Raw genomic sequence first — 20833 nt, 5'->3', positions numbered from 1 at the left:
TACAGGCAGAATATTAGGTGAAGATGGATACTGACATTGGAGTGATATATCTACAAGCCAAGGAATGCCTGGGCCTACTGGAATGCCTTGCTGAAAGAGGGAAGGAAGGATCCTTCCCTAGAACCTTCAGAGAGAACATGGCCCTACCAACAACATGGTTTTGGATTCCTAGCCTCCAAAACTGCGAGGCAATACATTTCTGGTGTTTAAGCCACTGAGTTTGTGGTTCTTTGCTGTGCCGGCCCTAGGAAACACATACAGTGAGGGAGGTACAGCAAAGGCGTCATTAAGCCAACCACTGCTAGGTGCAACTGACTGCTTGAAATCATGGGCTTATCCTCCAGTAATCAATGTAAGCTGCATCTCAGGACAATCTGGTCAAGGAGAAAAAGGGAGAAGGGTTTATCCACCAGCCCCATCTCCTGTTAGTCAAAGGTTTGCCTCAAGAGGCCTTCATTTTCCCACATTTTTGGTTGTTGTGCATGTGCAAGTCTAGTTTTGTGGTATCCTATGACTCAATGTCAACATGAAGTCTGGAAGTGGGAGGCAAGAGGCCCACAGTAGGCATGAGCTGAGACACTGCCAGGCTGCCCCTGTGGCAAGTACGTCAGACCTGTGCAGAACTGGTTGAAATAGCAGCAGCTGGAACAAGGTAGGTGAGGCCATGAGGATCTAGAGAGGAGCCTGAGGGTACACTGGCACAGGCATTGATAAGCACTTACAAGGGGGCATAACAGGGAGCTACAGAAACAAATTATGAGGCAGTTTAACCTAATTTATGGTGTCAGGCAATACTTTTTGGAGTAAGGAATGCTTAAGCTGAGATACAAAAGGTGAATGGCCCAGTGACCTTGGGAAAGTCATTATATGTCAAAACCTCTAAGTATTTCCTGATTCACCCAAATTTTCCTCCCTAAAATTTAATCTAAAAATGTTTCAGCATTATTTTTTCGAGTCATTTTTTTTCTTTTCAAAAATAAAAATGACTTTATTGTTCTTACGGATTGTAAGAATAAGACTTGCTCCATTTTAAAATGTCAATGATATTGAAGAACGTAAGAAAGAATATCACCCATAATTCCATCTACTCAGAGAAAATATAAAGGTCCAGATGAACTGGGTTATGCTATGATAACAGGACAGCAAAACCCTAACATCTTGGTGGCTCAGAACTGCCAAGGTTTGTTTTGTTTTCTCATGCATGCTGTGTATCCAGTGTAGGTGATTTAGGGACTCAGTTTCATATAATCCTCATTAAGGGCCCTAGGAGGACCACAGTCTCTGTCATCATAAAAGTTGCTCATTACTGTGGAAACATGAGGGAAACATGGTGAAGCAAGCACTGGTTCTTAAAATCTTCCATCCACAAGCCACTCACCTCATTTCATTTCATTTCATTGGCCAAAGCAAGTCACATGGCTGTGCCTAACTGCAAGGGGATGGGGAAGTGTAATTCCTGAAGGAGGATAACCATAGCTATCAGTGAACTGCACTACAACTGTCACAGATAACTATGATCAACATTTACAAGTCAACAGATTTTGGAGTTTGAGATTTATTTGTGAATTTATTTTTTTTCACTGATTTCTGTGAAAGAGAAGAGTAAGAAAATAACAAATGGCTAAAGAAAACCCATCAGGGCAATGCAGGATCATGATTTTCTGTGGAATTCCTTAATCCATACTAGTTCATGTATCCTTTCTCAAATTGATGAACATATTAGTCTATGTAGAGATAAGTGATTTTGACAAGGATAAAGGATATTTAAATATCTCATGGGTCTCTTTTTCCACCTCTCTTTCACTTTAGTGTGAATGACATTGTGGTTCTTGGACCAGAACGGTTCTATGCCACCAGAGACCACTATTTTACCAACTCCTTCCTGTCATTTTTTGAGATGATCTTGGATCTTTGCTGGACTTACGTTCTTCTCTACAGCCCAAGGGAGGTTAAAGTGGTGGCCAAAGGATTTTGTAGTGCCAATGGGATCACAGTCTCAGCAGACCAGAAGTAAGCTCTTTTATGTATTTTTCTATCCTTTGCCCTTGACATTTTGGTGGACTCCTTTCCTTACGAGGAAGTTACTTCCTTACTTAGGCTTATATAGTGAATATATGTGTGGAGGGATCAGTTGTGGCCAGGGTTCACACTAAATCTGTGATCCTAAGCAATCCATTTGTTTCCTTGGACTTTAGGTTCTTCCCAGTTAAAGGAGGGATGTGGACTTAAGGATATAAGGACCTCATTCCAAATTTTTACATAACTCTTGAAACACACTTTCCGAACACACTACAAAGGAAGATAAATGAGCAATACCTCTGCCCCTTATGAGACTACGAAGTATTTGACCACTTATGCTAAGTTCAGTTACACAAAAGCTCTTAGGAGAGAGGGAAGGCTACCTTAGATTGGGCATAGGGATTGTATAAGTTTCAGACTTACTGACTTACAACAGCAGACCATTCAGTGAGAAAACACTATTTTAAACAGCGTGAAATTTTATGAGAAAACACTTTTAAAAAGTGTTTAAAAATTGAAGGTTTTTTAATAAACAGAATTACCTTGAATATTAACATATATATTTGAGATAATGAACAGAGATGATCCCTGTAGAAAACACCTCTCAGTGTCCTTCCTCTTTTAAAATATTGTGATTGAGCTTTATGGTCATTTGATACTTCTTTTCAAGCACTAGTTTTTAGAAGTATATACACTTTTGGCCTTATAAGAGATCCACTTACCTTCATTCAATTTAAGGAAAAAGTTGTGACTTCGAAGTAATAAGATTGAGCCTATATATGTCATCTAGAAACACCAGTTTCATTATGGTCAGAACTCATATTCAAAGCCTGTTTAAAGCACTTCAAGAATATTAAAAATACTACTCCATTATCTTCTTTTACTGTGGTTTAGAAATGGATTGCAGTGGTACTTTCAAGGAGTGTGCATTTTTATACCTCTTCTCCAAAATAAAAGTGAGTGTCGTCTCTCATTACCACATGCTTAAGTGTAAATGTCATTTACTTCAAAGGTATGTCTATGTAGCTGATGTAGCAGCTAAGAACATTCACATAATGGAAAAACATGATAACTGGGATTTAAGTCAACTGAAGGTAAGAGTACCCTGTCTGGCCCACACAATCTGACTTCTTACCTTAGTCCCATACTTGACCCAGGAATGTGCCCCTTGAATGAGGAAAACATGGCTATTTGAGAGCAATGCCAGTGAGATTATGCATGCATTTCTAAAATACAGAAGCAGAGCCCCCTAAAAATACCAATTTTAGGTGCCAGAAGGAGCTGTAGGGGTTGTGGGGATGAATAGGGAAGAAAGCGAGGAATCATTGAGACAATGTCTTCACTACTCCCTCTTTGTTGTAAGGTGATACAGTTGGGCACCTTTGTGGATAACCTGACTGTCGATCCTGCCACAGGAGACATTTTAGCAGGATGCCATCCTAATCTTATGAAGCTGCTGAACTATAACCCTGAGGCCCCTCCAGGATCAGAAGTAAGTTCCTATACCTCTCTGAGCTCACAGGCAAAGCTGCAAGAACAAATTTGTTGGGGTGACTTGGGAGAATTTAAGCCAGTCATATTTGGGGTTATAGAACTAAAGAAATTTTACGTATGAGAAAAGTAAAGTTTTTGACAGGTAGGGAGATAATGTTTGTTAACTCTTTTAGGCCACCATTAACTTTTCAATAACTCTTGCTATTGGGAATAATGGAAAAACATATGCTCAATTATTCTTATTGACCCAGATTGCCATATCATATTTCCAATCAGGAGATAGTCTCTGAGCAGGTCTTGCAGTTAGACAAAGAGAGAGTTGTATATGGTACCATCTTCTTTCACGCTGTCCAACATGAAGCTCAGATTAAAGGATTTAAATAACTGTCACCTCAAAATAAAATGAGTTTTTGCCTGTAAGTTCTAACATATATGATGGTGTTGAAAATTGTCTTATTTTCAAGATATCATTTGTGTTATTTTAAAATATCTCTTCTAAAACAATAGCATAATCCATTGAATTTTCTACATTAAAAACAACATTATAAGATAATTGCATTTTCTGTGGCATTAAAGTTAACAATTTAAAAATCTTTAGTGAATTTATATATAGCTATAAATTCTAGGCACACATACTCAGAGATTTATTCACAAAAATTTATTGAGTACCTATAATGTGTCAGATATTGTTCTTATGTTTAGGGTATATCAGAAAAAATATACAGAGATCCCTGATCTTAAGAAAGGGGGACAAACAATGAACAATAAGCATAAGAAATAAGTAAATTACATAGTAACTTTGAAGATGGCAAATTCTATGGGAAAAAAATCTCAGCAGAGTAAAGGGGATCAGGATTACTATATGCAGGCGGATGAGCAGGTCCTACTACTAAAGTCAGAGACCAGGGTAGGCCTCATTGAGAAAGTACAATTTGAAAAAAATTAAAATGTGTGAATCCACATTTGGGGATTTGGGAAACTGAAATTCAAATTCAAACCCAGTAATTGACCTAGTGGGTAAATTAGGACATACAGTTATTTCTACTTCCAATATTGCTGTTTTTCAGTTAAAAATATGATTATTTCTTTTTTTATTAATGTATTAGTCACAGCTTCTTAAAAAGAACACAAGAAATGTGAAAAGAAACAAAAGTCCAACCTAAGCCTAGAACCAGAATTGTTACCCTAAACTAGGAAGCAATCCTTGCCTCAGATATGTACCCCTAAGAGTGATAGACAAAACTTTCCTTTAAAAGCCCAACCACAATGTCTGCCTTAAGGAAATGAAATATGATACATAGGATTATTGGAAAACTGTTTAGGATCTTTTTCGTATCTCTATTTTCAAGTTGAATTATTTTTAAAATTTTAGATAAGACTTTTTGTCACAATTACTGACACCATTTAATTTCGGTTTAATCTCATGTTTTCTACATGAAATCAAAGCTTAAGTATTTTTGTGTAACAAACCTGAGATGAAGGATCTCCCTTAAGATAAAAAAAGAACAAACTCTATTCTAATAAGAGATATCAATATAGACTCGTAACTCATAAATTTCTAATTGTTTTCCTTTAATTCCAAAATAAAAATTTAATTTTATTTTATTTGAGTGAACTTCATCCAGCCTATTTGGAAGCCTGAGTGCTTAAATATATACTGATCAGCAAAGTTAAGTGTATTAATCCTGGGATCAATAACAGTACTAGGCAGTGATGTGTCAGATGAAATTCCAAAGTAGTATCCATTATTTATGCTTTCTAGCAATTTTGCAGATGTGAAGGGGCTCCAGCTGTGATGACTGCCATCCCATCAGTTACCAGGTTGGGTTGGCTGGATAACTGGGTGTTTCTTCATTATTTTGTCTTGTTTCTTTCCCCATACTGTAATCTCAAAGGCAAGATTCTTCCCACAGAGGGAGGACCACTGTGGTGGTCAAGAGGGAGGATCCTCTTGAAAACTAAAGGATCCTCAAGAGGGAGGATCCACTTGAGAACTAAATAAGAGCATCTTACCTCCTTCTATAAGGGATGCCTGCGCTAAAAAAAATTGTGTAAGTCATCCCTGAGGAATTTGGCTAATGTCAGAAAGCCAGTTCACTTTGGTGCATAGATATCTTTATGACATAGTACTTTCATCAGAAGATGAACAATTTATTGAAGATATACATATTTCAGCTTCTGATTTCTGAAAAATAGATTCATCCTAGAATGTTTGGGAAGGACAACATCATGAAACAGCTGTTCACTCACATAATATACTAATAAACAATCTTTTCTTGACAGGTACTTCGCATCCAGAATGTTTTGTCTGAGAAGCCCAGGGTGAGCACCGTGTATGCCAACAATGGCTCTGTGCTTCAGGGCACCTCTGTGGCTTCTGTGTACCATGGGAAAATTCTCATAGGCACCGTATTTCACAAAACTCTGTACTGTGAGCTCTAGACTCTAGATAGTAAAAAAAAAAAAAAAAAAAAAAAGTCTACGTATTTGGTAAAAGTAAACTGATAATTGTATGATAAGTGGAACTGTAAGTAAATAGCAAACACCAACCAGTGAGTGTGGCTTTTCTTATGGATAGAAGTAAAGGAGCAGACAGAGATTCCATGATAGTCATCAAATTGCAAGTCAGGTTAATGACAGTCCAACAAGAAGCCAAACTTTACAGATCTTTGTTAGCAGCCCCAATATTCTTTCTACAATAAAACATGTGGACTATGTCCAGTGAGGTCTCCAACTCACCTAGAGGTCCTTGGTAACTGGGTCCAAGTTTCCTCCTACAGTTTTGACATTCTGGGTCTCTTACAGTCCAGATCAAGAGAAAAGCTAATGTTCAGGTATTTACAACCCCTGTTCTCTCCCCCAGGTTGTGCTGGGACAGACAGTTAATTAAGTGTTCCAGTCTGCAGATAAAGAATTAGCATCATGTGATTGCCCAAAGCCCTTAGAACTTGCATTCTCCCAGGGTACCAACACATAGGAAATTGGGTTCTGAGAGATCTGACAGTTGGGCCTCAGAGGCTACCTTAGGGCAGGGGGCGCTTATCTGTAATAGGCCCTTATTTGTATTGATGCTTGTATCTGAAGTACAGTTGGCCCTCTGTAACTTCAAGTTTTACATCCATGGATTCAACCAACCAGAGATTGAAAATATTTGGAAAAAAATGGATGGTCCATCTGTACTGAACATGTACAGACTTTTTTTGGTCATTAATCCCTAAACAACACAGTATAACACATATTTACATAATATTTACATGATATTAGGTATTATAAGTGATCTAGAGATTACTTACATAGGGGAATGAACATAGGTTGTATGCAAATACTATGCCATTTTATATCAGGGACTTGAGCATCCATGGATGTTGGTATCCATCAGAGTCCTGGAATCAATCCTCCATGGTTATTGAGGGACAACTGTTTTGCTAACCTGCTGGGCTCTGAATCTTAGATGAAGCCTTAAGGCAGTTATCTTTGACTGCCTTTAGCTTGCTCTTCTGGTTTATTCAATAAACACTTATTAAGCAACCTCCAGTAAATTTGGCCCTAAGGAATCTGAAATGAGTAGAATGGTTCTGGCCTAACGCCCTATCTTAAAGACCGGCCTTAAACTTAATTTGATGAGAATGAATAGAAGTGTCCTTTTTTGGTCCAAAACCAGTACAACCTTTAGCAAACAAACCATTAATGAAAGAGCACCCAAGCACCTCCCTTCCCTTTTTGTGACTTTTATTCGGGAGCGGTTGGTTGATGCTTTTTCTCTTTTGGGGAGACCACTTTATATCCGAAAGAACATTGCTCAGTTTTATGTAGGTTTGCTGAAAAGTTTTGCAGGGTAAAATTCTCCTTTTTTCCCCTTGTAACCCATTGTGATTTTGACTATAAGACTTTGTAGTTTTCATTGCTTCAAAGAGGAATAAACATTCAGCAGAATGCTATAGTCTGTTATTAGATTTTAAATTTCAAAAGCCTAGCTATCAAGAGAACACAGAATAAAAAAGAAATTAAAGACATAATTTAAGAAAATAAGTAGAGTCAGTTTTGAAGTATATAATAGTCTTTGTTTTAGTCCCTAGCCCTCATACTTATTATATTATAATGTTTACCAGACTAGGGGAGAATAAAGAGAAATAGGAAAAGACAAAGATAATTTAGATACTGGTGAGTTCCGGAGAATTGATCCTGCTCTGCCTTCTCCTCAGGCCAAGTTAGAAAGGCTGGGGGATAAAACCCCTCAGGAAATTTGGGTGATCTGATTGCTGAGGGACTAATGTGTCCTTTCCCTGGGAGGGGCTGGGAAAGTCACAAAGCCCTAGGGATTCTCTGTGCTCAGCCTGATGAAAAAACAGAGAAGAAACGCTAGTGTGATTTACTGGGGATGGCATCACACCTACACTTGAACTTGGCACAGAAGCAAATTCCCACATGCCCAGAGGGGTATGGGGGTTAGCAGAGAAAGAACTGATAGACTTAAAAAGGTCTTGCTGTCCGGAAAAAGAAAATAAGTAGTCATCTGATTCAAATGAAGACCGAAGTTTAGACAGTGACATCAAAGACCAGCTGTCTCCCATGATGCTTTAGCTCTCCCTCCTGGATTTTAGACAAAACTCCTGGGATTGGGAGGGGGCTTTGGAATTGCCTTATATATTGATTTGTGCTTCCAAACAATGTGCAGGGACTCAAAAATAAAATTACATAAGGCTGTGGAAAAAATAAGTTCTGATACACTTCATGGTTTTAGCTTTTTCAGAATTGGAACAGGATAGAGTGGAAAGGACTTAATCTTTTGCTAATGGACATGTGATTAGTATCTTTTATTGCTTGTTCTGTGGCTAAGACCAATGGACTATTAAGTTGGCTCTCTCCTGGAAATGCCAGTGGAAGATCCAGCATAATCTCTTTTACACTTCACCCCTGCACTTGCTCCAAATAGGTCCCTCTCAACCTTCAGCTACTGGGATCCCCTCACTCAGTGTGTCCCCTCTTTGGGATAGGCCCTGGCAAGATTGTTGAAGCTTGGATTCCTCCTGGAGTAGGCAATTTACCCATTCTTTCCAAAGGATAGGGTTATTGATTGTCCCACTATCATCCTCTCTTTGCCTTGTCATCTCCCTTCAATAAGTTTTTTCTCCCCTTCATAGGGAGGCACAGGTTTACCAACAGGCCCTAGACAGTTATCTCAACCAATTTTCCCTTTGCATAAGCACTCCCAATCTTTATGTGATTATCTTGAGCCTCTTCCCTCACTTGGCTTGGGAAGGAGAAGAATCGCTCCTCACAATAAATGCTACATTTTGATAATTCATTCTCTTCTCTTCCCCAGTCTTTCTGCTTAATTATCAGAGACATGAATTGGGAATACAAGGGTGAGGGTTAGGGGTAGATGAACTCTTCTAGGAGCCACAAACAAGCTTTGGTTGTGATATTTGACTTCAAGTATTTTCAGCTATTTTCAGAATGTGGGGTACTTGGTGCTTTGTTGTTTTTATCTTTGAGCGCGTCGATGCTGATTCTATAATCACAGAAAAATTCTCATTCTATATTCCTTTGGCATCAAACAGGTTTTAGTTTCAGGTAGCAGAAACCACTCTATCTAGCTTTTGGGGAAAGTGATCAAATGCAGGAACCAACGCTTCACAAAATGCTGGAGTATTTCCTTTGGGTTTGGAAATAAGACAAAGATTCTCTATTTTACCATGACTGTTGTTTAACATAGGATTGGAAGTCCTGACCAATGCTATAAGATAAGAAAAAGAAATAGGCTGGGCACGGTGGCTGACACTTGTAATCCCAGCACTTTGGGAGGCTAAAGGGGGCAGATTGCTTAAGTCTAGGAGCTCCACACCAGTCTGGGCAACATGGTAAAATCCCATCTCTACTAAAAATACAAAAAATTAAGCAGCATGGTGGCACATTCTTGTAGTCCCAGCTACTTGGGAGGCTGAGGTGGGAGGATCACTTGATCCCAGAAGGTCAAGGCTGCAGTGTGCTGTGATCACACCACTGCACTCCAGTCTGGGCAACAGAGAGAGACCCTCACTCAAAAAACAAAAGAAAAAGAAATAAGAACTGTAAGAATTGTAAGGGAAGAAATAGAACTATTATTGTTTGTAGATTACATAATCATCTACTTGAAAATAAAACAATAGAACCAAGAGATATACCATTAGGATACTCAACAGTGTTGCCTGATACAAGCTAAATAATAATATTTAATAGCAATGACAATTATGAATTTGAATCAAAGAGAAGATAGCACTCACAATAGCAAGAAAATCTATACAGCATCTAATAAATAAATATGTTAACTGGCCGGGCGCGGTGGCTCACGCCTGTAATCCCAACACTTTGGGAGGCCGAGGCAGGTGGATCACGAGGTGAGGAGATCGAGACCATCCTGGCTAACACGGTGAAACCCCGTCTCTACTAAATATACAAAAAATTAGCTGGGCGTAGTGGCAGGTGACTGTATTCCCAGCTACTCGGAAGGCTGAGGCAGGAGAATGGCGTGAACCCAAGGGGCGGAGCTTGCAGTGAGCAGAGATCGCGCTACTGCACTCCAGCCGGGGTGACAGAGCGAGACTCCGTCCAAAAAAAAAAAAAAATGTTAACCAAGAGTACACAAGACCTCTGTGGAGGAAATGTTCAAACTCTAATAAAAGATCTAGAAAATATTTTGAATATGTAGATACATATTCTAGGCTCCTGGATAAGGTGAACTTATAAGGATATAAATTCTCTCCAAATTAATCAATAAATTCAAAGTCTAGTAGAATTTTTTTAAATAAATGACATAAACTTATTTATATCTTAAAGGGACAACTTTGATTTCTAGCAATACAACAGGCTAAATAATTCAGAACAAAACAGTCTAATATAAACAACAAAAGATAAGATAAAATATTTTTGAAAGCATCAAATATCTCACAAGATAATATGGAATCAGCAAATCATAATTTAAAGGAAAGCAGAAATCCAGAAAGGTAAGCAGGATTGAATTTGGTCTTGTCCCGAGGGCATCTTAACTGATTTATCTTGTGCTTTGGGTATTAATGTCTCAGAGGGCAAGGGAACAGAAGCCAAATCCCAGTTCATCCTCAAGTGGAGTCTAATAAGGGACCAACGCCTATAAAACCAAAACCCTCTGACCCCAAAGGGCTAAATATTCATCTAAGGTTGAAATAAATATAAATCCATTCAATATTTTGACTCCCAGAAACCTAAAAAGAAAATTGTCTTGGGACTGAGAAAAGTAAAATAAATACATTTAATATTGCTGATTAATTAATATTGCTGAAATAAATTCAAGATTGTTGTTGATATCCATCTGCTTATCATCACTCAGATTTTGAGCCAAATTCCCACTAATTGAATGGAAAAAAAAAAAAACTCAAGCTGTAAATTTAGTATAAAGTCATACCATATTTGTTGTATATTTACTCACCTGGCAGAAACAAACACATATCCTCTCTGGATTTTATCCTAGATCTTAAGAAACCTAACAAATAATTATCTAAGCAATGAGCAACAAATCACAGTAAATAAATAAATAAATAAATAAATAACCAAAGAAAAAGAGCAGGAGAAACAAAAGCCAGCAGAAACAAGTGATGGCAGAAAGAGACTTGCAGAGACCCCAAATACAGAAATGATCAAATAGAGGCTCAATAACTATACTTACAGAGTTTAAAGAAATAAAAGACAATTTTAAACCCAGGGTACAGTAAATTGTATAAAAAAATTGCAACAAATTTGAAAAATATAAAATTGAACTTTCAGAAATGAAAGTCTAGTAATAGAAATTTAAAACTTAATAAGTAGCCAGGAAACATTTTATTATTGAGGTATAGCAGCTTAAAAATTGTTCAAATATACATTTATAAAAGCTCTCACAATCTGAGGGAAACATTTTCCACTGTTTAATTTCAAAGCACACAAAAAGTGTTACTCCATTGGAAAGGCTATGAGGATGGCTTCTAATCTTCAGGACTCAAATGCCTTGGGATAGTCACTCAAAGCCTTCTTTTTTTTTTTTTTTGAGACAGGATTTCTCTCTGTCACCCAGGCTGGAGCGCAATGGTGTGATAATGGCTCACTGCAGCTTTGACCTCCTGGGCTTAAGCAATCCCCCGACCTGAGTAGCTGGGACTGCAGGCGTGCACCACCACACCCAGCTAATTTTTTTTTAATAGATGGGGTTTCCCCACATTGCCCAGGCTGGTCTCAAACCCCCCCTAGGCTCAAGCAATCTACTTGCCTCAGCCTCCCAAAGTGCTGGGATTACAGGCATCAGCCACTGCATCTGGCCCCACACAAAGCCTCTAAATACACTCTCTAAAGGTAGATGACTAGTGAGGTCATGTAGGTTGTAAATAAACACAGGCCAAAACATGCTCAGGCTCAGATAAAGTCATGGGTTATGTGATGCACGTGGCTAGTTATTGGAAAGGGCGAAAGGGACCTGAATTCATTCTTAAGTTTTTGAGGTCAGTTTTTAGGAAACAGTGTGGGGTTGTGTCAAGGACATTAGGGAGCTAAAAAAAAAAAAAAAAAAAGAAAATGAGAGAGAGAAACAAAAACCTTTAATAGGTGAATTTAACAGGAAATGAAGCAGATCTGAAGAGATAATTAATGAAATGAAAAATACTTCATGGGAGATTATATTCAGTATAACACAGAGAAACTGAGAGATGGAAACTCTAAAAAAGACATGGAGACTAAAAGTGAGAAGATCTAGCATAGGACAAATTGGATCCCCACAAGGAAAGGAAAAAAAGAAAAGAGTTGGGTAGAGAAAATATTTTAATCATGCTGAGACTTAGAAATTCATACCTAGCCATATCTTGGTGAAACTGCAGAGTATCAAACACAAAGACTTTAAAAGGAGCCAAGGGTGGGAAGAACTATACTGTTCAATCAAAATAGACTTTAATAGTAAAAGTATTACCATGGATAGAAGGGACCACCCAGAAGATAGAGTGATTTTAAGTGTACATGTTCCTTCTAATACAACCTTAAAATATACAAAGCAAAAATTTGCTGAACTACTACAAGAAAAATACAAACAGTCATACTGTCATCATGGTTGATTTTAACTTGCATTCATTTTTTATTGGTAGAACTAGCAAATTTTTAAAAAAAGATTAGTGAGAATAGAGAGCACCTAAAATACACAATTAGCAAACTTAACCTAATAGGATTATATAGAACCTTGTGCCAAGTAGTTGCAGATACACATTATTTCAAGCTCACAAGGAGCATCTACAAAAATTGACTATATACCTGGCTATCAAGCGAGTCTTGATAATAGTATATATTGTCTGACTACAATGCAATTAAGCTTAGACTCAATTTTTTAAAAACCTAGAAAATTTGCATGTTGAAAAATTATGTAACATTTCTAAATAATCCGTGGGTCAAAAAAGAAAAAGAAGTAAAATGGAAATGATAGCGATTTTAATGGAATAATAAAAAATTTCCAGCAGATAAAATCTTGTAGGAAACAGCTAAAATTAAATTTAAGCAAAATTTATACTCTTAAATGAATACACTAGAAAAGAAGAAAGACTGATATTAAAGAGGTAATATCATCCTTTTGTTGATAGAAAAAAACAGCAAAGTAAGACCAAAGAAAGTTCAAGAAGGGAAATAGTAAACATCAGAGCAAAAACTAACATAGTAGATAGCTCTAGGATTGTTAGCAGTGGTGGATCCATATGAGTCTGCAGCAACTTGATTCTTGCTTCCTCAAAGGAAATAATTTACCTAAGGGGTATCAGGTAGAGTGAGAGACCAAGGCAAGTTTTTGAACAGGAATGAGAGTTTATTCCTGTGAATGAGAGAGCAGGAGTGAAAGGAAAGAAAGTATACTTGGAAGAGGGCCAAGCACGAAACTTAAGAGATCCAAGTTCCTCATCCAACCCTTCACTTGGGGTTTTTATACATTGGCATGGTTCTGAGGTTTGCATCTCTCCTTCCTTGATTTTTCCTTAAGGTGAGATTTCCACGTGTGCAGTGGCCTGCCAGCACTTGGGAGGGGCTGCATATGCAATGTGTTTACTGAAGTTTTGTGTGTGCTCACTTGAGGCATTTTTCCCTTACCAGTTGAGCATTCCTAGAGGAAGGTCATATACCAATTAAACTCCACCATTTTGCCTCTTACTGTGCATGCTCAGGCCCACTCACCCAACCCCTGAGACCTTATCGGGAAGCTGCTGATTATGTTTCAGGTGTTTTCTATCTGTGGGGAGCCTGCCTGTCCCTGGCATCAGCTGCAACCAATTACTATTTTAGTGAGACAGCTTAACAATCACCTGGCCATCACCTGATCATCTGATGGTTGCCTGAGTTTCATGGAAGCAGCGGCAGGGTGGGTGCCTCTTTTGCCCTGTTCATGTCTGCCAAACTACCTACTCTAACATCCCCGACCCAATTCTTTGGGAAAATGGATAAAGGTCAGTCTTCGGTAACTGCTTCCTGCTGACAGGACGGTGATGATTGTTCTGTGGGTCTTGGCGTCTTGCTGTAAGGGCAGGGTGGTTTTGTGAGTTGGTGAAAGTGGTATCCAGCAAGGTCCAAGGGAGACAGGGGCAGGATTTTGCTTCTTTCATGTCTCACTGATGGGCAGTCTAGTGGTCCTCTGTAGAAGTGTGACTCTTGAATATTGAGACGATGGTATCTCTCACTGAGGAACATCTGAAGCTTGATGGCCTGAAGGTGTGAGGAGACAAATCAGGTTGCTAGATTTAGAAGACATGGCCCAAAACGGAGCAAAAGTAGGAGACTAACAAGTGGGCCTAAAAGGGGAATAACTCAGGAGAAGCATTTCCAGCTTCCTTCCCAATCTAACCAACCCTAAGAGGCTTGTTCCAGTAAACTCGAGGCTCAATTTAGGAGTTGTCTGATATTGTACTTTCCCCGTTGATTGACCCATAAGCAACATTTTTCATCTAAGGCTAAACAAATTTCTCTCCGTGCTGCCGTTAACTTATCTAACTCCTGATAATTTTGGAGGACTATAGCTGCTAAAGAGTCAATTTGTTCTTGCACAGTTAAGGTTTTAGCCATGGCATCAATGTTCTTGGCTATTTCCCTCGAGGGCTGGCTATGGGTCAAGGAGGCTTTTGTGATTCTAGCCATTCTGGTTCCCATACTGGCTATAATACCAAGTCGTGTGAGAAGGAGAATTAATTGGATAGCCCTCCTCATCCTGGAAAAGATGGAATGCCTGTAGATTGGTGCTGGAAGAGAGAGATTGCCAGGGACTATGAAGATGTCTAGGGATGCATAGCCTGTGGTACAAGTTCCAGTCCAGTTAGTGCGGAGGCACTGGTGAACTGGCTGGCCACAAATATAGTAAGTTCCTTGGGTTTTAAGATAAGTAGAGATGTAAAAATGAAACAATGGGGTGAGGACAGCTCCGAGAAATGCCAAGGCTGCCAACACACCCAGGTAGCTGGTGGCTATAGTCATGCCTGCTAAGACTTACGTGCATGGGCTTTGGTTCTGTTTAGTTCCCTTGGTTTTATTTTCCTAAAAAAGAGAATTTTGAGTCTGGTCCAATAGAACCCATTCTTCTGTAGAACTGAAATTGGTAATTTGCAGGCATTGGTTGTGTCAGTAGGCCGGAACCAGAAATTTTGAATACTGCAGGAGCTTGGGTGTCCCTGGCAAAACTGGGTGGATTTATCCAGCAAAGTTCCCATAGGAAAGGTAATATTTGAAGGTTTGGGGAATCTTGTGTGATGGTAGAATTAGTTGTGGGTGTACGTTTGGCAAGTTCGTTGGTTAGGATCTACAGTGAGAGTAAGATTGCTAACTGTACTGGAAAGAGCCCCAACATCCATTCCATTTTTCTTATTGGCCATAACGCAAATAGGGGCTAGTCCCATTAAAGTGATATTAGAAAAGATGGATCCAAAATTGGGAGGTTCTTTGCAGATATCAAGGAAATCTTGCTTTACTTTTGCAAGAAGGCTATTTGCAGGCCCAAACATCTCTGATTAACCTCCCATTGATAGAAAATATGCAGTTCTGCCTTTATACTTGTCCAATCTCTTGGTGAGGCTGAATAAGCTCTCCCTGATGTTTTAGCAGAAGAGCTGGTACATAACCAGCAATTGGTGGAGTAAGGGGATCCTGTGCTTTGGAGCAGTTACTGAGCTTTTTCCAATAATGGGAAATCAGGATGGTAGTGTCCTGCTAGTAAAGGGGTGAGACTGAGAACCAACAGGAGCAGGCCCATAGCAACCTAAGGTGACTGTGAAGAGAGAAACTGGTCACAAAGAAAGCTGCCACTGGAATGCCTAGTGGTGTACAAGTTAGGGTTAAAATAGTGATAATAATCAGAGCAATTGCGAGTAAGATTTCTAATATTAAGATCATCTTACTCTGAAGAGAAAGGATGTTGAGGGGCATTACTTATCTTTTCACTTAAAGAGGAATCACAGATTTTCCAGTGCCTCACAAGTGTGTTCTGGAGCTGAGGGCATTGCTTCCAGATCTGGTGTTTTGGAGCCTGTCCATGGCTTCACTCAGGTATGATGTATCCAACTGACAATCTCTGATACTTTAATGGCTCTAAGGGTGAAGAGGCCCCTTCAGACTGCAGTTAGTTGGGAATTCAGAGTTCCATCCCTCCAAGCTTTAATGAGAACTAGTGAGCCTGGAGGATACAGAGGCTGGTATTTTTCCCCTTCTGATTTTGGCTTTCTTTGTAACCAAAATTCCTGGAAAGCCTGTTGGAAACCTGCTAAAGAAGAGGCACAGTAGGTGATTTTGGCAGTTTTTTCATCTAGCATTAAGTCTGAATATAGGAATGGCCTACCATATAAGGCCTCAAAGGGGATTAATTGCAAGGGAGTCTGAGGGGCAATATGGATCCAAAGGAGGGCTAACAGTAAGAGGTCCACCCATGGCTGTGCTGTTTTCTGACAGAGTTTATTGAGCATGTGTTCAAGAGTTTCTTTAGTTCTTTCCACTTTTCCTGAAGATTGTGATCACCAGGCAAAGTGAAGGTACATTTATGCCTACTAAGGGCCCTACTAACCTGTTGACTTACTTGGGAAATAAAGGATGGACCATTGTCACTTTGCAATGCCCTGGGTAGCTCAAACCAGGAAATGCGTTCCTTTAAGAGGAATTTAGCTACCTCCTGTGCCTTCTCAGGCTTTGTGGAGCAGGCTTCTACCCATTTTGTGAAGGTATCTACACAGACCAAGAGGTACTTATACCTGAGGCCTGCAGGGAGATGAGTGAAGTCCATTTGCCAGTCCTCCCCAGGGTAGGTACCTCTCCTCTGGATTGGACTTATTAATGGAGGGGGCTTCCCTCTCTGGGAATTATTTATGGTACATAGGGTATAGGCTTGACAAACCTGTTGAATAGTTTTGTTTAGTCCCTTCCCACTGAACACTTATTTACAAATTTGTCCTAGACTGTCCTTTGCAAGGTGGCAGAAGCTGTAAAAACTCTTAATGACTTTCCATTGGGAGGTTCCATTTTTGGACCCATCTTTTCTAATATCACTTTAATGGGAATAGCCCCTATTTGCATTATGGCCAAGAAGAAAAATGGAATAGATGTAGGGGCTCTTCCCAGTACAGTTTGCAGTGTGACTCTCACTGTAGACCCGAACCAACAGACTTACCAAACACACCCACAACCAATTCTGCCATCAACCAAGATTCTCCACACTTTTCCCCATCTACCTGCCAATTTCTTCATCTCTCCTCCAATTTCTCCATCTACCTCCCGATGGAAAGGTTTTCACTGGGAGGCTTTCCACTGGGAGGTAGATGGAAAAATTCTTCCAATCTGTACCATCCATTGGTTTCTTCTTTATACCCATGTTGGGTGGCCCAATCTATTTCTTCCTTAGTGTATTGGAGAAAGAGCAGTTCACTGGGGAGAGAGAGGAACAAGTCTCCCATAAAGGTATGATTTGACATGGCTGCCTCTTCATCGTTTTTGTCAGCTAACCTATTTCCCCATGTAGTTTCACAGGAGCCCCTGTGATGTCCTTCACAGTGCACAACTGCCACTTCCTGGGGCAAATGAACAGCCTCCAGTAGCTCTAAGATTTGAGGCCCATACTTAATAGGAGCATCCTGAGCTGTTAGGTACCCTCTTTCCTTCCAGATAGCCATGTGGGCATGAAGCACCAAGAAGACATATTTGGAATCTGTATAGATGGTTATTCTTTTTCTTTCCCCTAGTTTTAGGGCTCTGGTTACTGTGATGAATTCAGCTAGTTTCACTGAGGTCCCTGGGGACAGAGCTTTAGTCTCTACAACTTGGTGATGGGACTCTATAGCATACCCTACATATCTAGTTCCATCCCTGACAAAACTACTGCCATCTGAAAACCATATTTTGTCTGGATTATCTATGGGCTGATCCTTTAAGTTTTCCCAGCTGGCATAAATTTTGTTAAGAATCTCACAGCATGAATATGTTGAGTTATCATCTCCTGGTAGTGGCAGTAAGAGGGCTGGGTTAATGGTGGAACACTGCTCAACTGTTACCTGTGGGTTTTCCAACAACAAGACTTGGTACTTTAGCATTGTGTTGTCAGTGAGCCATTATGGTCCTTTTAAATTCAATAAAGGGTCTATTTGGTGGGACATTAGGAGCCAGATTGATTGTCCCATTGTGATATTGAAGGCCTCCTTGAGAAGAAGGGCTACTGTACCCACTACCTTGAGGCAATGTGGCCATCATTGTGCTGCTGGGTCTAGGTTCTTTTAAAAGTAACCTACAACATGTTTGGCTGGCCCAAAGGTTTGAGTTAGAACTCCTAGTGCTATACCTTGCCTTTTCAGTGATGAAAAACTGAAATGTTTTGGTTAGTATGGGTAACTCAAGGGCTGGGGCTTGTGAGAGGGCAGTTTTTAACTGCCTAAAGGCTTGCTCCTGATTCTTTTCCAAGAGATTGAGTCCCTATTAGTCCCTTCTTTTAAAGCCTGATATAAGGATTTAATAATTCCACCACATTCCAGTATCCAAAGTCTGCAATATCTTGTGATCCCCAGAAAAGCTCAAAATTGCTTTTGGGTGGTTGGAGTAAGTATTCTAAGGATTGCCTGTATCTATTCTGCAGAAAGCTTGTGTGATTATCCCCAGGTATTGGACTGCTTGTCTTAATAGCTGTGTCTTGGCCTTGGAAATCTTGTACCTTCTGTCTGCAAGGAAATTTAGATGCTGGATTCCTAACTCTCTTGTTGGGGAGCAGATTAACAGATCATCCACATACTGTAGGAGATGCCCTCCACATAAAGACTTAGGTCCTGCAAATATCTAGCCAAGGCTTGCCCAAGTCTTTGCTATTGTGAATAGTGCCGCAATAAACATACGTGTGCATGTGTCTTTATAGCAGCATGATTTATACTCCTTTAGGTATATACCTGGTAATGGGATGGCTGGGTCAAATGGTATTTCTAGTTCTAGATCCCTGAGGAATGGCCACACTGACTTCCACAATGGTTGAACTAGTTTACAGTCCCACCAACAGTGTAAAAGTGTTCCTATTTCTCCACATCCTCTCCAGCACCTGTTGTTTCCTGACTTTTTAATGATCGCCATTCTAACTGGTGTGAGATGGTATCTCATTGTGGTTTTGATTTGCAGTTCTCTGATGGCCAGTGATGATGAGCATTTTTTCATGTGTGTTTTGGCTGCATAAATGCCTTCTTTTGAGAAGTGTCTGTTCATGTCCTTCGCCCACTTTTTGATGGGGTTGTTTGTTTTTTTCTTGTAAATTTGTTTGAGTTCATTGTAGATTCTGGATATTAGCCCTTTGTCAGATGAGTAGGTTGTGAAAATTTTCTCCCATTTTGTAGGTTGCCTGTTCACTCTGATGGTAGTTTCTTTTGCTGTGCAGAAACTCTTTAGTTTAATTAGATCCCATTTGTCAATTTCGACTTTTGTTGCCATTGCTTTTGGTGTTTTAGACATGAAGTCCTTGCCCATGCCTATGTCCTGAATGGTATTGCCTAGGTTTTATTCTAGGGTTTTTATGGTTTTAGGTCTAACATGTAAGTCTTTAATCCATCTTGAATTAATTTTTGTATAAGGTGTAAGGAAGGGATCCAGTTTCAGCTTTCTACATGTGGCTAGCCAGTTTTCCCAGCACCATTTATTAAATAGGGAATCCTTTTCCCATTGCTTGTTTTTGTCAGGTTTGTCAAAGATCAAATAGTTGTAGATATGTGGCATTATTTCTGAGGGCTCTGTTCTGATCCATTGATCTATGTCCCTGTTGTGGTACCAGTACCATGCTGTTTTGGTTACTGTAGCCTTGTAGTATAGTTTGAAGTCAGGTAGCATGATGCCTCCAGCTTTGTTCTTTTGGCTTAGGATTGACTTGGTGATGTGGACTCCTTTTTGGTTCCGTATGAACTTTAAAGTAGTTTTTTCCAATTCTGTGAAGAAAGTCATTGGTAGCTTGATGGGGATGGCATTGAATCTATAAATTACCTTGGGCAGTATGGCCGTTTTCACGATATTGATTCTTCCAACTCATGAGCATGGAATGTTCTTCCATTTGTTTGTATCCTCTTTTATTTCATTGAGCAGTGGTTTGTAGTTCTCCTTGAAGAGGCCTTTCACGTCTCTTGTAAGTTGGGATTCCTAGGTATTTGATTCTCTTTGAAGCAATTGTGAATGGGAGTTCACTCATGATTTGTCTCTCTGTTTGTCTGTGATTGGTGTACAAGAATGCTTGTGATTTTTGTACATTGATTTTGTATCCTGAGACTTTGCTGAAGTTGCTAATCAGCTTAAGGAGATTTTGGGCTGAGACAATGGGGTTTTCTAGATATACAATCATATCATCTGCAAACAGGGACAATTTGACTTCCTCTTTTCCTAATTGAATACCCTTTATTTCCTTCTCCTGCCTGATTGCCCTGGCCAGAACTTCTAGCACTATGTTGAATAGGAGTGGTGAGAGAGGGCATCCCTGTCTTGTGCCAGTTTTCAAAGGGAATGCTTCCAGTTTTTGCTCATTCAGTATGATATTGGCTGGGGGTTTATCATAGATAGCTCTTATTATTTTGAGATACGTCTCATCGATACCTAATTTATTGAGAGTTTTTAGCATGAAGGGTTGTTGAATTTTGTCAAAGGCCTTTTCTGCGTCTATTGAGATAATCATGTGGTTTTTGTCTTTGGTTCTGTTGATATGCTGGATTACATTTCTTGATTTGCATATGTTGAACCAGCCTTGCATCCCAGGGATGAAGCCCACTTGAGCATGGTGGATAAGTTTTTGATGTGCTGCTGGATTTGGTTTGCCAGTATTTTATTGAGGATTTTTGCA

At 39.5% G+C, this 20833-nt stretch overlaps 1 protein-coding gene across 1 annotated transcript in view; it reads left to right on the top strand.

The window, feature by feature from the left end:
• The window catches only part of PON3 (paraoxonase 3), a 35338-nt gene extending 29276 nt beyond the window's left edge, over window positions 1–6062 (top strand). Inside the window, exons 6-9 of the mRNA XM_003252516.3 lie at window positions 1810–2010; window positions 3032–3113; window positions 3383–3511; window positions 5797–6062. Coding sequence (XP_003252564.2) covers window positions 1810–2010; window positions 3032–3113; window positions 3383–3511; window positions 5797–5955 — 571 coding nt within the window. The 3' untranslated portion in view covers window positions 5956–6062. The remainder of the gene's footprint in view (window positions 1–1809; window positions 2011–3031; window positions 3114–3382; window positions 3512–5796) is intronic.
• Window positions 6063–20833: the final 14771 nt, after the last annotated feature.

This window comes from Nomascus leucogenys, chromosome 11 (genome assembly GCF_006542625.1).
Source record: "Nomascus leucogenys isolate Asia chromosome 11, Asia_NLE_v1, whole genome shotgun sequence".
Taxonomy (NCBI): domain Eukaryota; kingdom Metazoa; phylum Chordata; class Mammalia; order Primates; family Hylobatidae; genus Nomascus; species Nomascus leucogenys.
Note: the sequence above shows the minus strand (reverse complement) of the source record. Positions and strands in the feature narration are given on the sequence as shown.